General features: G+C 41.4%; 1 protein-coding gene across 1 annotated transcript in view; it reads left to right on the top strand.

Moving 5' to 3' along the window:
- The window catches only part of LOC124775683 (neuroligin-2-like), a 327437-nt gene that overhangs the window by 265621 nt on the left and 44242 nt on the right, over positions 1–17574 (top strand). Inside the window, exons 7-8 of the mRNA XM_047250511.1 lie at positions 1784–1902; positions 4003–4149. Of these exons, the coding sequence (XP_047106467.1) occupies positions 1784–1902; positions 4003–4149 (266 nt within the window). The remainder of the gene's footprint in view (positions 1–1783; positions 1903–4002; positions 4150–17574) is intronic.

The raw sequence follows: 17574 nt of genomic DNA, 5'->3' as shown, positions 1-17574 counted from the left end.
TGCCGTTTGGTCAGGCCTTGTACTTGATTTGCTACTATTGCTCACACAATTTAGAACCAGATCTCAAATCTTCATTCCAGTGTGATATCATTCGACATGCTGTCTCCTTTCTATGCCATACACAACTATATGGTTTATTCAAGGCTTCTTAGTTATAAATATTCTTGCATCAGGTTAGCCTCCCTCTGACCACGTCTTAACTGTTCTATAGCTCCTGTCTGACAGTGTCCGCGTTGGTTTCGTGTGCACTCACGTCAAACATCCCTTCTCTTCACCTGGCATCATCGTAGTTCCCAACCATAGACAACTTTGCCACCCACGAGCCCCCCCCCCCCACCCTTCCATGTTTCTCCTTACCTAACGTTACACGGTCTTTAAATCGACCCTGCACAAAAGCCATTTTCAGTTATTCATCGTTTAGTTCTGAAATTCTAACAGTAGCCGTACCTGTAGATTAAATTACTGGATTTCAGTTCCATCTACTAATAAATGATGTTTATAAATGCCTAAACATGTTTCAGCACCTCTGTACCATCATCAACGGATAGTTTTATTCACTTCTCGTTTTTATAAAGTGTTGGGTTCTATATGACTCTTTACGTTAGTTTCCACAGGTAGCTTGTCATCTGCCGAGAAATTTTTAGAGTATTCCCTCTCATTCGTATGCTCTTCTGTTGTGGAAATGCACATGGGCACATGATACATGTTTTTAAGGAACTCCACTAGCAAGCTGCACTTCTGTACCACACAAAACGCACCCAAGATGAGAACTGAATAAAATTACCCTCCGATACATCGATGATGAACATGTTTCAGAATTTATAAGTAACTTATTTTTGCATGGTAGGTGGACCCAAACGCCTCTAATAGAGTAACATCAATTTGTATTACAGTAGGCATACAATACATTAACAGTAAATACTGCAGTCAGGAGTCCGCTTTGTACAAAATGAATCACATATGACAGCGGAAAGTGGCTCGTGTGAAAGTGCATTATAATGACATTATAAATTTGTGTCCACAAATGAGCCTGCCCCCAAGTAATTACGATCAATAGTTACGGTTGACACACACGTGTTTTAAATGTGAACTTTTCGATTACGTCCACATATAACTGTTCCCGAATCTTACCCACGGCCCATGGTTGGTGAATGGGGCATCGCCACATTTTGGTGATGATGAAACAAGATAACTAACACGCCAATGTAATCACTTGTACAACATTAGCGTTGATACGGCTGAACAACGGGGGCGTGTAATTTACAGGCTTGTCAGAATATACGAAATAGTAAAGCCATGTTTGGAAGTATACCACATAACACAGACAAATTCAGTGTTGCATCATATGCGAGGTCCGCACGGGTAACACCTCCGATAACACATGCAACCGAGCAGTTAACTGTAACAGATAAAGTGCTGAAGTAGTATTATACTTATAGTTAAGGTTGGTAATGGGAGAATTTTAAACACAATTAGATGGGCCTTAATCGAAAAGTTGGCCTTCATACACATTTGTACTAAGTGGGAAAATATTTCATTATGAGGTCAGAGACGTTTTCTAACCAGAAATTGGCACTCATGTAGAAATTGTTCCTTCGAGAGTATATGTTGACAGAAAATGTTTTCGCTTCTAGTATAATATATTATCACCATCTCAGCTTTCACTGTTATTTATGACACAAACTACACTTGCCTGTCACCGTACCAGTACTGTAATAAATATGATGTACTGGATATGTTGCTGGTGTAATTACCGCCAGACTAAACACAACTGCTTTGGCAGCGACCCGAACGAGCCCCGTGAGCAGAACACGGACTACGGCACCCCGCAGGAGAAGACCCGCTACCGTGCGCTGCACTGGGACGCCTACGAGACTGGCAACCAGCAGTACCTCAGTCTAGGTGAGTTCGTGGAGTGTCGCCTTTATCTCGATCGTGTGTGCTCAGTGATAGATTGCTAGATTCATCCACACTACACTACAGCTTAGTTTCCTACATCATTTGCTATATTGACTGTCAGTCATATACAGTGGGATGCCGAAACAACAAACTGAAATTACGTGTTGTGGGGAAATAATAGGACCAAAACAAAGTGCATTTATGGATGTAGTGTTATGAATGGTAATTATATAATGTGTTTACCTCTTCTCTTTTCTGCTCTTCCATTTCAGTGTAGTTTAGACAGCGTGACTCGTTCTGGTTGCTGCCACTAATTCTTAGCTTTGATTCGGAATACTCTCTCAACCCACACCCTTGAAAGCTCTTTTTGGTAATCTGTTGTTTCGCATCCTGCTCCAATATTCCTATCTCTTAAGCCATCTTTTATTGTGTTATTCATACTTAAAGCTTTATGCAGTTATCTACCATGTTCATTATCTTACACAGTGCTGCATACCTTCTGACTGACGTGCTGCCTCTGTATTGCGTTTTTCCATTTTGGTGATTATCCTTGTTTCATCTCCACCGAAAAACAAGTACTCTCATAACTTTATGAATATTTAGTTAAGTATCTATTCGTAATTTTCCTGCAAGACTGCACGTAGTAGCTCCACTTCTAACTGGTAATCTATTTAATTTTGTGCATTTACCGTTGTCATAACTGAAACTCCCAAATAGCTTATAACAGACGCTATTGACTCGATTACTACAGGTAGCTATTTGTGAATTACATGTGTATCTTAATACAAATGTCACTATTTTATGTTATTTTAAGTCGGTAAAATAGAAGTTTGAGCATATGGGATTCAGATTTTGAATGCCAGATTGCAACACTCTGTGTTGCCTTCAACAAAAAGATTAAGAGCCAGAGTAGCAATATGTAATGTACTGTTTACATCAATGTTTAGTCCTTATTTCGTGTTTATAAAAACAATACGATAACAGCGGCTGAATCTATAAATATTATTGGATCGCAGTGCAATATTTTAGTTGGAACTAAAAGGTAAGAAATGGCTCTGAGCACTATGGGACTCAACTGCTGTGGTCTTTAGTCCTCTAGAACTTAGAACTACTTAAACCTAACTAACCTAAGGACATCACACACACCCATGCCCGAGGCAGGATTCGAGCCTGCGACCGTAGCAGCAGCGCGGCTCCGGACTGGAGCGCCTAGAACCGCACGGCCACCGCGGCCGGCTAAGAGGTAAAACACTTATAGAGTCAATGTGGATAATATCCTCAGCAAAACTATCCTCATTAAGAAACCTGTATACATAATCATTTAACTACTATTCAGGTACTTATCATCCTCTTGTTTCTCACAGCTCACGGAAACTTTGCATCCATATCTCTTCGTATAGTAATATTCTGTTACGATGTAGGGTGGACTGTTGTACTATCATTGTAGTGATATGTTCCGAAACTATATGATTTATGCTCTCCAGTCAGGAAAAGCAATTCTCTTTGGCAACGAAGACCGAAATATTTATAAAATAAGTCGGATTTTATTCACTGCATCCGAAGAGAGACTTCAAGCAGATCAGTTGATCCTCTCTTTGTAAAAAAGAATAGAAGGGAAGAATTAGTAACGTTGACTTACGTAATTCATAGGAAATCATCTGGGGTGTTGCCTATATGGACGTAATGGCCGAATGTTTATCGTAATGACATACGGTATTCTCTAACTGATCGTTAATGTTCAGGGACCATTAGATTTTGTAGCCTGACGACACATGTGATTGCAATAGTGCCATGCAGCGTAAAATGGAATACTTCGGTATTCTTGAGGGCGAATTTACTTTGCCGGCCGGTGTGACCGAGCTGTTCTAGGCACTTCAGTCTGGAACCGCGCGACCGCTACGGTCACTGGTTCGAATCCTGCCTCGGGTATGGATGTGTGTGTGATATCCTGAGGTTAGTTAGGTTTAAGTAGTTCTAAGTTCTAGGGGACTGATGACCTCAGATGTTTAGTCCCATAGTGCTCAAAACCATTTTTGAGTTTACTTTATCGAGTTTCCTGTTTACTTGAAATTCACAGCAGCCCCTCTCACTGTATTTCCGCAGCGCTGAAGCCTCGGATGAAGAGCCACTACCGCGGGCATAAAATGGCCATCTGGCTGAACCTCATCCCACAGTTGCACCAGGCGGGCGACGGTGACGTCAGCATGCGGCACCACAACTTCCACGAGCGCGACGAGTCCTACTACTCAGGTGAGTCTTGCAACAAAACAACCCTTCAATAATCGCAGCATCTCTCTGCCTCATGTTGGAAATCAATCACACTGGAATTCGGATTATACGTTCTTCATGTGTCCACACTTTCATACAAATATAGCGAAACAGCGATATCTGCCGCTAGAACAAAACTGTACATTGCGCTGTAAGCCCCAGTAACAGGCACATTCTTAGTGGGTTATTCTCCAAACCACGACCAAAATATTTGGGAAAAAACATGGTGGTCATACAGATAACAATATGATGTTAGTGTACAAAGAGTGCCGAAATGTTTTTCACTCATTTGTACTTCAAAAGTTCAAAAAATTAAGAAACAAATATGTAGTTGTGTTAGACGTCTGAAAGATACTTTCGTCAATTCCCAGAACCTTCTCATAAGTCTCCTTCAGTCATGTGCAGGGTGAACATCTACTACGTTAGGTGTGTGAGGTGGATGACACCACCAACTGAGCGAGCCCAAAGTCAGATAAAGAATTTTTGTCTGTACATAGAGTAAAAAGGTGATCGATAAGTAACACGACGTTTCTGTAGTTGTAGACTCAGTTGCATATTGTGGAAATCCGCTCGTCGTTCCCATCCTAAAAATTCGTCGAATATATGTAATAATTTGCATACGATGACAATGATACTTTATCTCGCCTTAAGTACTTGCATGGCAGTATAGGTCAGCTTTGTAAATTCTAACCTACGTAATAGTCTTTTCTATGAATTGAAGAAGATTACAAATTGGAAAAATCTACTCAGTAATTACCAATATGTACTTAAAGCAGCTCTGCAGGCTTTTAAACGGTAATCTATTTTTGGAATGATTTGATGCCGCCATATCTGTGTTTCACTGTTAGGTAGTGTTTTCGCTTTTAATTACCTACAACATTCAACGACCTCTATGATATTGTCAGACAAGAGTACTGTTAGAAATTCTTCACAGGACTATTCCTTCGAAACAAAAAGTTAACTACTTAGTATAAGTCACATTAATCTGTAACACTTCCTTACATGTATTCTTCCGTTTCTAACATCTTTTTGTACGAGCACATTTGAAACGGCTGCTTCTGAATTACAAAGCTATGTTCTATGGTGTAGATCATTATTACTTTAGCTACATAAATTTCGAAGCAGTAATGTAACTTAGAAATGATCCGCTGCATTGTATGAGATGTCGGAACGACATCTACAGCTACGAAAGACAGAGGCTACTGACGAGAATTATGTCAGCATATGCTACTACGTGCTCCTTACCCCATCAGAATTACTTATCCTGATGATCCTCAATTGAGTCCTCGGCTGAGAGAATCTGTAAGGGGCAATCAAATTAAAACCGAGCACCTGCAACTTAATGTCGCTTAAGACATTTATCCTACTGAGAGACGAGATGAATCCTGTGTCTTAGAACGCTATCAGCCACTGACTAGGTCCACACCTGCACCGACCCTTGCACTTCCTCGTCAGACTGAAAACGACGTTTACGCTTGTCTCTCTTCAAGTGGTCAACGATGCGAAAATCACATGGGTGGGCGGAAACTGTTGCAGTGTTTCCCAACCAAATCGCTGGAGCTTATCCTTCGTCCGACTAGCTTTGCGAGAGCGATTTTATCGTGCAACATGATGATTTCCTCAGAGGACGTTCCAGTGCTTTTTGACTTTATGGCGTGCCACTGTTTCTGCAAAGTGTCTTCATAGCGCAGCGCATTGATAGTGGTTCGACGATCGAGGAACTATACGTGCAGAGGGAACCTGCAGTCGAGGAAGGAGGTCACCATGACTATCGAAATTTGTGTAAAAAGCTTTGGATTTCTTTTGCCGGCAGATGTGGGTTGTTTCCACTGCTGGCTCTGCCATTCGGAATGCTGTCGGAAAGCTGCCTGGTGGAAGCATTATATTTCACGGTAACGTCCGGTCTCAAGATACCAGTCGGACAAGGGCTGTGCTTCAGCGATTTGGTTGGGAGGCACTGCAGAATCTCCGGGATCTTTCACTGTGTGAGTTTCACACCATTGGTGACCTGGAGAAAGAATTGCGTGGGCGTCGGTTTCAGTAGGACAAGTGCGTGCAGGAATAAGTGTGGTTGTGGAACTGTCAGCCGCCTACTGCGTTCTACAATACATGAATTGATTTATTGTCTCCCAGTGGAATAAATGGTTTAAAGTGTGCTGTGATTAATTTTGAATGGAATCATTCCATGGTCCCTTCGAGGTTGATGTCTGGTTTTCATTTGACAGCCCCTCATAGCTGAATTTTTCTCGTAGAACTTACTGTATCACAATAAATCAGTTTCTTATTGCATAAATATGTTTATAACTTCTACTGCCGCTGTTATTATTAAAATTTGTACTAGTGGTAGTTACTGTACAAGTACTGTCCTACCAAATCAGGAACAAGAGCTAGATGGTGTCAATTTTTTACCGAGGACAATCAAGAGTGCCATCTCCTGTTGTGAAATTTACAGGCAGTTGGTTGGTCGGTGGTCAGCGGAAAAGATGTGTCAGGGTGGCGACATCCTCCGTCTACAGTTCGAAGTCTAATATAAATTATTGGGGTAACTTCAAGATGAACACTAGTAATACAGTTACCATTATTGATATTGGGTCTTACTTAGCAACGCATTACAAATCGACTCAGGTATAGACAAACCTAGTTCCAAACAATCTTTTCACGACAGATATTATTAACATTTTTCTTATAGTTGCTAGAGGAAACTGCGGTAAATAAGGTACTGGGCATGTAAAACCTTGGTAGAATGTAAGACACGAATCGTAGGCGCGAGCTTGGTTGGTTGGTTGATCTTGGGGTGGGAGGGGGGGGGGGGAGGACCAGAAAGGGAGGTGATGGGTCCTATCGGATTAGGTAAGGATTGGGTAGAAACTTGGCCGTGCCCTTGTAAAGAAACCAATCCTTCATTTGCCTTAAGCGAATTAGGGTAATCACAGAAAACGAAAATCAGTACGGCCGGACTCGGGTTGTAACCGTCGTCCTCCCGAATGCTGACCACCTCGCTCGCTCAGGTGAAGTAAACAAACCCAAAGAATAAATTCTTCATTAACTATTTTTAAAGTCAATTTCGAGTTTTATGAGTACTGGAAGACATGGAAATAAGGATGAAGTAATCTTACAATTCTTGCAATTCTTGATGGATATTTTAAATATTTTGCAGTGTTGCCAATTGGTCCTCTTTTATTGCTAAATGACTGTGTTTATGTGAATCTTAAGACTGACAATATCCGCCTAACGGAACCACAGTCCCACCTCACAAGGGTCCGTACGACGGCGTAAAACGTTAGGAGGTCGAAGCGACCTCTAGGGGAAGCAGCACGCAGCCCCGATCCGGCCATCGGCACGCAGCTGGATCGTTAGGGCGATGCGCTGCGATGCGATGGGGGGCGAGTAGGGGCGCTCCTGGAACAGACTGTCGGCACGTGGGGGCGCCGGCTGCCTCCGAATCAGGCGATCTGGGGCACGTAGGCTCTCTCCTCCGGCAGGGCTGGTTTTACTCGCTCGCTGCGAATAGCTTACCGCCGTTCAGAGCCCTCGGAGCAGTCCTTGAAATGGACTCTTTATAGCCAAGTCTCGGATTTATATTCGCAGTTAAATTTAGTTGAGCTCTTCACAAGTTCTGAGGAACACGGATATTTTTTGAAACTATATCAAACGATTTCTTTTACTGTGGTTCACGCGTAGTGTATAACAATAACTGAAAAGGCAGCTCTAATACATTTGATACAGTAATTTTTGAAATGTCCTTACTTTAAAATCTTAAGTTTCAGGAGGGAAGGAAACTATTCTGAAGGTGACTGTATGGGCTGTAATAGGATGGGTTTGCCCAAAGTTTAAAGAACAGAATGAAATGCATATTTTGTCATTACTGCAGTTGCTAAGTCTTGAAACTCTTTGAAATGCACAAATCCAAAACAAGATGTAGATGAAGTAATTCATATGCATGGTCAAGTTACGTTTATAGTAGTGTTTTAAGTTTTTCCTTTTTTTTACTCATGTAGTTTCACAGTATTGTAACTCTTATCAAACTATGTACCAATTGGCTTCACTGATTATTATCACCAGCAGCAGCTGTAGCGGCACCAGTGTAACTTTCATCATACCCTCTTAGAAAAATCTATAATAATGAGGAATATAATCAAGTAAACATCGAATTTCTTCTGTTTTATTCGTGTTAATAGCCACTGGTCCAGAATAAGCATTATCAGAATTAAATACAAAAGACATTTATAAAAATAAAAGATCGAACGTGTGCGTCTGTAATCCTCCCACGTTTTCAGAAGCAACAAAGCTAAATGTAAGTTACTATGTTCAAAATGCCTAAAGGAACACGGTTGAAATCTAACTTTCTTGGTTTTTGGGACATATATGTCTTCTGATTCGTTCGACAAGCTTCATTTCCTGTAGAATGTTGGCCATCACTTAGTTTCTATTAGCTCTATGATGAACTTACGGTTTTGGAAGCACTGGCAATCATTTCACGATATTCTTTAACAGCATAAACTCTGTCAGTTACCCGTTTCACTGTACTAAATTTCATGTCGTATACATTATATGAATGTCCACGAATACGAAAAAATAGTCCCAGTTTAACAAAACTTTTGGTGTCCCCAACAGACCCCACATTCGAATCCAACAGTCATTCTTATTTGGCACAAAGCAACCGTCGGAAAACAGATGTAGCTCTTTGACATTTTCTGGTACATGTTCTTTTAGATGATCAAAGAGGAAGGAGTACAGCTCATTTTAACCTTCCTTCGCAACGCCTTCATGGTGTAGTGCATAACAGAATAGTTATTGTTCATGTTACGAATACAAATACCCTTACCCATAGCTGTCGAAGATTAAATACGTCCTTTATAGGCAGATTGGGCAGTGCTAAGTTTGGCATGAAGCAAAAACAAATACGAAGAACTAAATCAGAATGTCTGCATTATTTCGCAGCAATTTTCATGATCGTGGAGAGGTTAACAGCTCGATGATACTGTACAATAAGCTGCGCAGAGCTACTCTTTTAGTAGAATCGTTGAACATCGATCTTTTCATTTTTAGTGTGAGTTCTTTGCAGTTCATGTATGTGACAACTAGTGGTGGACCGAATCTCAGATTGAAACATTTCATGAAATATATGGCATAGTACCTGTATGTAATGCCAGAACTGAAGGTTTTATTTTAGACAAATCGTTAATAGCCTTGGTGTTCAGCCTGGAGGGCAAATATCTAAATTCACATGAAGAGTACAAAGAATTTCGTGCGGGAAATGACTGCGATCGTGAAGGAGTTTACCATAATACGATTCTTATTATCATTTCGCCGCATATCTTGTGGAGCCTTCTTCTGAAGCATCAATGACTGAAGTCTTCTCACTCTTTGCATTACTGTACCAAAGAGAGAAACGAAAGTAGTACGGAATACTTTACGTCGTTCAGTGTTTACTGGGACAAGAAAATCGTAGATAGACGTCTGTGACCGTTTCCTAGTAGACTCACGTCCCATGGCCGTCCTCGTAGTACATATCGATTTTGCAGCAAGAAGACCAATTAAGAATGTGAAACTTCCTGGCAGATTAAAACTGTGTGCCCGACCGAGACTCGAACTCGGGACCTTTGCCTTTCGCGGGCAAGTGCTCTAACAACTGAGCTACCGAAGCACGACTCACGCCCGGTACTCACAGCTTTACTTCTGCCAGTACCTCGTCTCCTACCTTCCAAACTTTACAGAAGCTCTCCTGCGAAACTAGCAGAACTAGCACTCCTGAAAGAAAGGATATTGCGGAGACATGGCTTAGCCACAGCCTGGGGGATGTTTCCGGAATGAGATTTTCACTCTGCAGCGGAGTGTGCGCTGATATGAAACTTCCTGGCAGATTAAAACTGTGTGCCCGACCGAGACTCGAACTCGGGACCTTTGCCTTTCGCGGGCAAGTGCTCTAACAACTGAGCTACCGAAGCACGACTCACGCCCGGTACTCACAGCTTTACTTCTGCCAGTACCTCGTCTCCTACCTTCCAAACTTTACAGAAGCTCTCCTGCTTCTGTAAAGTTTGGAAGGTAGGAGACGAGGTACTGGCAGAAGTAAAGCTGTGAGTACCGGGCGTGAGTCGTGCTTCGGTAGCTCAGTTGTTAGAGCACTTGCCCGCGAAAGGCAAAGGTCCCGAGTTCGAGTCTCGGTCGGGCACACAGTTTTAATCTGCCAGGAAGTTTCATATGAGCGCACACTCCGCTGCAGAGTGAAAATCTCATTCTGGAATTAAGAATGTATTCTGTTTATTTTTTGTGTCCAAATCTTGGAAGCGACGCAATGTAATAGTAGTCGCTTTCCGTGAGCCTTTCACGGAAAGTAGAAGGAAGCGAAACGAATAAAACTCTACTTTGTTGTCCTATTTGCGGACGCAAAAACACAATCCTGATCAGCAGTATTCACCGTTTTTTCTTTCTGCAGCATGTTTTCCTTTATGATTCGTATACTCATGACCTTTAGTTCCTGCTGTTTTTATAACACACTGTTTGTAATCTCCAACATTACTCTTTCCTTTCTTTCTTATCTTGATACTTCCAGAATGTTCCAATTCAGTACTTGAGGTTCTTTTATACCGCAGAACACATATACAGAATAACAGATGAACTACAAAAAGAGAAACACAACGCATAGTGCATTATGTATTCGAAGATGACTGCTGTTGAATGAGCGTTATTCCAGGAATGAAGTCCTTTCAGAAAAGATGTCGCTGTAACGAAGCTGCACTAACACATTTACAACGTATGGAATAAAGCTGTTTTCGGGCAGAAAGGTGTATCTGTGTGTTTACAATCTCGTACAGTTATCAACTCCTGACTGTATAAAACAAATTTCATCACAGTATGAAGAGCGTCCATTACACAGGCATACCTAGGCATCTGAGTAAATTCAAATTCGGTAACATGGCCGCTTGCAGGTTATCAATTTAAAACTTACGTTTGCTATTATGAAATTGGTTACGCATTGCACGAATGCAAAAATTTCGCTCCTACAATTGTAGTCAGCACCTTCCCGAGTTATTAACTCACATTACAGGTGTTCATTGTGAGCTTCGTTTACGATTCGGCAACGTCGATACATGCATGTTATTCACAGAAGTCACTGACACAAATTGTTCGGGAATTCTCTTCCTTAGCTTCATGTATGAACTAATTTACGGTACGGAATGTGTGATCTGTCTCCGTGATCAGACACGCCCCTCTCCTACTGCAATAACGAATCGAAACTTGGAGAGATGATCTATTCTCTGGTGTGTATCATTTCCCTGTATATCATTTAATTTTCGGGTAGGTATATTATGAAATCCTGGAGATGCATGCGAATAACATAGTATTTACTGTACAGCACTCGCTGTATTCACACTATGACGCACGTCCGTATAAGGTGTCTAAAGTGCAAACATCTTATTCCGTACTAGGTATTAAAAAGAGTAACACCGACGTTAATGACTGGAAGTAGCTGAGCTAATGAAAAGAATGAGTTGCAGAAATGGAAAAAGTTGAGTGGACAGTGTAAGAACACATAATTACATTGTCCAGAAGCCTGAATAACCATCTTACGTAGCGCAGATCTCTGCGAGACTTGCAGGTAGAGAGTCAGTATATTCTGGAAGGTACCGACAGCGATGTGGAACCGTTCCGACTCCAGTGCCGTGACCACCTGCGCTGGGTATCTCGGCTGAGGATCCATGGTGCCAAGAGCCCGGACCATGGGGTCCTACAGATTGAGTTTAAATTCCGGGAGTTTGTTGACCAGAGAAGTACGGTAAACATAACCTGTTGCTCTTTGAACCACGCAAATACACTGCAAGCTGTTTCACACGCTCCATTTTCCTGTTGGTAGACAGTGTCGAGCCGAGGAAACCCAAACGGCATGTAGGGGTGGACATGGTTCGAAAGGATAGATGCGTACCTGTGTTCATTCGTTGTGTTTTTTAAGCAACACAATCGGAACTTTCCCCAGGCTATATTTGTTGCAGAGCGTTAGCTTTCGGACGTTTCACGCCTCGCAGTCCAACTCCCACCCCTCTGATGGGCCATAAAAAGGGATTCATCAGAAAAGGCCACCTGTCAGTACCCAGTGGACGTCCAGTTGATGTATTGGAGTGTAAATTGAAGCTTTCGTCGCAGATGAACAGCAGTCAGCATTGGTGGTGATCCACGCGCTTGCTGCGGAGGCCCAGACACTGCAACGTTCGCTGAGCGATCTTTGAGGAGAAACTTCTGGTAGCTCGTTAGTCTACCTGGGCGGTCAGTTGCACATGAGTAGGACTTCTAATCACCCATACATATCCGCTCAACCGTGGTTCACCCTTGTGGTCTATGGCCGGTGATGCATCACAGTGCCTAGTCACCGATTTAGGATACAGCTGTTTTGTCATACACGGTATACTTTAACCACTGTAACAAGCAAACAGTTTACAAACTTAGCAATATCTGGAATTCTTCCACCTTTGACCCGAAATCGAATGACTGTGCCCTTTATAACATCAGATAAATCGCTCCGGTTACGCAGTGAGACAACGACAGCAATGTTTTACGCGTCTCCTCGACACGCTTCATATACCCTCCACTGCTGTTTCTGACACCTGCCATTTGGGTGTTATTGCTCGCTGACGTCGAACATTGGCGGTGGTCACATTAATATGACTGGATTTGTAAAAGGATACACACATATAAAAAAAAATTCAGCGTAATAAAGGAGCACACTACACTTGGAAGTCTCCCAGCCTGAGAGAAGTGATTAAAGTGAATCCAAAATCACATCCAGAAGATACTTTGCGGAGCTGACCACCGATTTGGTATATTTAACTCAGACGAATATGATTGACAAATAACATACGTATGTACAGACTTCAATAAAACAAAATACGATATACTTTGGCAACATTTTATACTCCACTCCAACTTACAGTATCCTTCGATGTAGAGAACAAACAGTCTAGTGTACTTCAGTTCCAATATATGCCTGCATAATTTGAGAAAATGGTAAATAGAAATCAGAGGTAATCGATTTTGAATCAAGATTTTTTATGTCCATACACAACGAAATAACTACGGAAGCTAACGTTTTCTATTATTTGACTTTACAACACTTTTACTACAATGTAGCTAAACAGACACACTTCTTCAAATGGAAAGTTCCACCATAGTTACCACCATCTTAAAAAGAAGCAGTGAAATATCGGAATGTCGGCAATAAAAATAAACATAATCACTCATAGATCGCATCGAAATAACTATGTTGTCACCTAGAAGAATTTTAAATTCCAGTTATACTTTGCGACTATAAGCCTCGATGGGAAAGGCAAATAGAATTATCGAAGACAAGAGGTAAACATGTACTGAGGGATTTCAAAGTAACAGTTTGTGTAAAAATTCTTTCAAGATGTCGCTGATGAAGTAGTAGAAATCTGTAGTCGGCGTGGTCAACTATAATTCTTTTCAGGCATCGTTCTATTTCAATAAAAGTTTTGCTATCTATAACCACACCTTATCAGCGATCGAGATCATTACTAAAGTCCCAATCTTAAGGTGGTGCAATGTTGCAGAATTGATGCATACCTTCGACGTCGATGAGAAGTACTTTGTAACAAAATAGAGTTAGAGACATGAAGCTTTGGTGTTGAATTTAGGTTCGCATTTATGAGTGTGTGTGTGTGTGTGTGTGTGTGTATGTGGGTATATTCCTGTCCGCTTGTGCAAGCTGCTGAATGCTGCGACACTGTTTGTTCAATTTCCCGTGTTTTGTGAATAAGGCGTGCTGTATTTACCATAAACCTCTACGTGGGTGAGTGTTGTATCAGCGTCCTAGTACTCTAAGCAAAAGCGATATGAAAAATCGCTAAATGTCGTCCGTTTCTGAAAATATTTCTGTAAGTACCTCTTGCTGATTCGATTAATTCACTGAGTAAACTCCTGCCAATAATTCTAGATAGGGTCCCCTGTCACCGTAAGAGTACATTTTCATTATTCATGCAGAGCTACGGGACTGGAGGACGTGAACAACAGAAGAAAAGTCTTTTAAAAAATATCCCTAAAGTAAAGGGCATTCGTAACAGAAAATATACTTGGTTAGCCTCTAAACAAACCACAAGTATCGTGTGGCGGAAAAATCCATCTCAAACCCAATGTTATGTTACTTTACATCACAATCCGCCTTAGGTTTTTGTAAAACGATTGTATTTAACTAGTCATACGAATATTTCACATATTTTATGTAAAGGAACTATCTAACGAATAGTGCTTCTCTAGAGTCGACCACTCCTAATTAACATTCCGGACATTGTATCACATTAGCTCTATTCCGTAAATCTGTAGAATTAAAAGTATTACATCTCTACGTACTTACTGTCTTTAACGTTTTCTTTTTAGGTCATTAGTCTTATTACTGATTAGATGTGATCCGCCAAAATATCGTCTTTTGAACCAGTCTCGTCATCTTAAAGTAGCACTTTTGAGCAACATCCTGAATTATTTGTGGAATCCCTGAATGTTTTACCCTCTACAGCTCCCTCATGTTTCATAGAAGTTACTTCTTGATGTCTTAACAGATGTCCTATCACGTAGTTGTTCCTCGTACACAGTCTAGTCCACATATTCGTTTCCTAGCCAGTTTTGTGAAGAACTTCCTCAATTCTTGTCTCATCAGTCCATTTGTTTCCAGCATCTCTCTATGGCATCACATCTCAAATACCTGGAGCTCCTTCTTTTTTGTTTTCCTATTGTCGGTGGTCCACTGCCACACAATAGTTTTCTCCAGACTATTTCATATCTTAACATGAACACCCCATTTTTTTAATGACGGCAAAATGGAAACTAAATAGTCCTCGTGCACATAGGTCAGATGTGATACTTCACTTTCATGGGACTCCTGTCGTAATTGCCTATTCATCACATTCACGGTACCATTGTTTCTGCTTTTAAAATATCACGTAAGAACTACATGTGAAAATTCTTTTAGTCAGACAGTCTTAAGACTTTTGTTAATTTCTGGTCACACCTCATGTCTTCTTCTCCACTGTGAATTTGTTCATTTCTGTATTTTCATTGCTCTTTAAGCTTATGTACCTAATTTAGTACATTATCCATTAAGGCAGCTCTGAAAATTTTTCTCTACTCCATCCATTGCAGAGCATACAAGCGAAGGAGATGCACACATTTCTAAATTTAATTTTCCATACTCGTTATTTCTCCCCTACTTTTTCTAAAACATCGATACCGAAACGACGTCGTGTTAGAGTAAGTAAGGTAAAAACGCGCTACTCACTTGATCAGAGAGCTGACAAATGTTGATGTGTGTCACCACGATCGCGCTCCAGTGAGCTCCGCCAAACCGAAACTCCTCGCCTCTGCGTACAGAGCGGATAAGCTGGGTACGAGTGCACTGACCAGTCTCCTAGATGCTTTGGCCTGCAAGAACATGCCATTCCCTTAATCCGAAGAAATGAAAGGAACGCATGTTCCTTTCGGCTTAAAATTTTCCACTCAGTTCAACGGCTGAAATTGTGGATTAAAATTTTCCACTCAGTTCAACGGCTGAAATTATGGAAACTAAGTCCCAATGCTTCGATTCTAAGAGATCAACTGCGAGGCACCACGTGTGGGGACGCGTAGCCGCGTGTGGGGACCCACTGTTGCCTTCGCATCTGGCTTCCAGGACGCCTTTTTTATTCCTTTCCTGTGGTAACCTCTTCATCTCAGAGTAGCACCTGCAACCTACGTCCTCAATTATTTCCTTGACGTATTCCAATCTCCGTCTTCCTCTACAGTTTTTGCCCTCTACAGCTCCCTCTAGTACCATGGAAGTCATTCTCTCATGTCTTAGCAGATGTCCTATCATCCTGTCCCTTCTCCTTATCAGTGTTTTCCACATATTCCTTTCCTCTCCGATTCTGCGTAGAACCTCCTCATTCCTTACCTTACCTTCGTCTATAGCACCACATCTCAAATGCTTCGATTCTCTTCTGTTCCGGTTTTCCCACAGTCCATCTTTCACTATCATACAACGCTGTACTCCAGACGTACATCCTCAGAAATTTCTTCCTCAAATTAAGCCCGGTATTTGATATTAGTAGACTTCTCTTGGCCAGAAATGCCTTTTTTTCCATAGCGAGTCTGCTTTTGGTTTCCTCCTTGCTCCGTCCGTCATTGGTTATTTTACTGCCTAGGTAGCAGAATTCCTTAACTTCATTGACTACGTGACCATCAATCCTGATGTTAAGATTCTCGCTGTTCTCATTTCTACTACTTCCCATTACCATCGTCTTTCTCCGATTTACTCTCAAACCATACTGTGTACTCATTAGACTGTTCATTCCGTTCAGCAGATCATTTAATTCTTCTTCACTTTCACTCAGGATACAATGTCATCAGCGAATCGTATCATTGATATCTTTTCACCTTGTATTTTAATTCCACTCCTGAACCTTTCTTTTATTTCCATCATTGCTTCCTCGATGTACAGATTGAAGAGTAGGGGCGAAAGGCTACAGCCTTGTCTTACACCCTTCTTAATACGAGCACTTCGTTCATGATCGTCCACTCTTCTTATTCTCTCTTGGTTGTTGTACATATTGTATATGACCCGTCTCTCCCTATAGGTTACCCCTACTTTTTTCAGAATCTCGATCAGCTTGCACCATTTTATATTATCGAACGCTTTTTCCAGGTCGACAAATCCTATGAAAGTGTCCTGATTCTTCTTTAGCCTTGCTTCCATTATTAGCCCTAACGTCAGAATTGCCTCTCTCGTCCCTTTACTTTTCCTAAAGTCAAACTGATCGTCATCCAGCGCATTCTCAATTTCCTTTTCCATTCCTCTGTATATTATTCTTGTAAACAGCTTCGATGCATGAGCTGTTAAGCTGATTGTACGATAATTCTCGCACTTGTCAGCTCCTGCCGTCTTCGGAATTGCGTGGATGATGCTTTTCCGAAAGTCAGATGGTATGTTGCCAGACTCATATATTCTACACACCAACGTGAATAGTCGTTTTGTTGCCACTTCCCCCAATGATTTTAGAAATTCTGATGGAATGTTATCTATCCCTTCTGCCGTATTTGACCGTAAGTCCTGCAAAGCTCTTTTAAATTCCGATTCTAATGCTGGATCCCGTATCTCTTCTAAATCGACTCCTGTTTCTTCTTCTATCCCATCAGACAAATCTTCACCCTCATAGAGGATTTCAATGTATTCTTTCCACCTATCTGCTCTCTCCTCTGCATTTAACAGTGGAATTCCCGTTGCTTTTAATGTCACCAAAGGTTTTTTTGACTTTCCTGTATGCTGAGTCTGTTATTCCGATAATCATATCTTTTTCGATGTCTTCACATTTTTCCTGCAGCCATTTCGTCTTAGCTTCCCTGCACTTCCTATTTATTTCATTCCTC

This window comes from Schistocerca piceifrons, chromosome 2 (genome assembly GCF_021461385.2).
Source record: "Schistocerca piceifrons isolate TAMUIC-IGC-003096 chromosome 2, iqSchPice1.1, whole genome shotgun sequence".
Classification (NCBI taxonomy): domain Eukaryota; kingdom Metazoa; phylum Arthropoda; class Insecta; order Orthoptera; family Acrididae; genus Schistocerca; species Schistocerca piceifrons.
The sequence above is the reverse complement of the archived record's forward strand: the minus strand, read 5'-3'. Positions and strand labels throughout refer to the sequence as shown.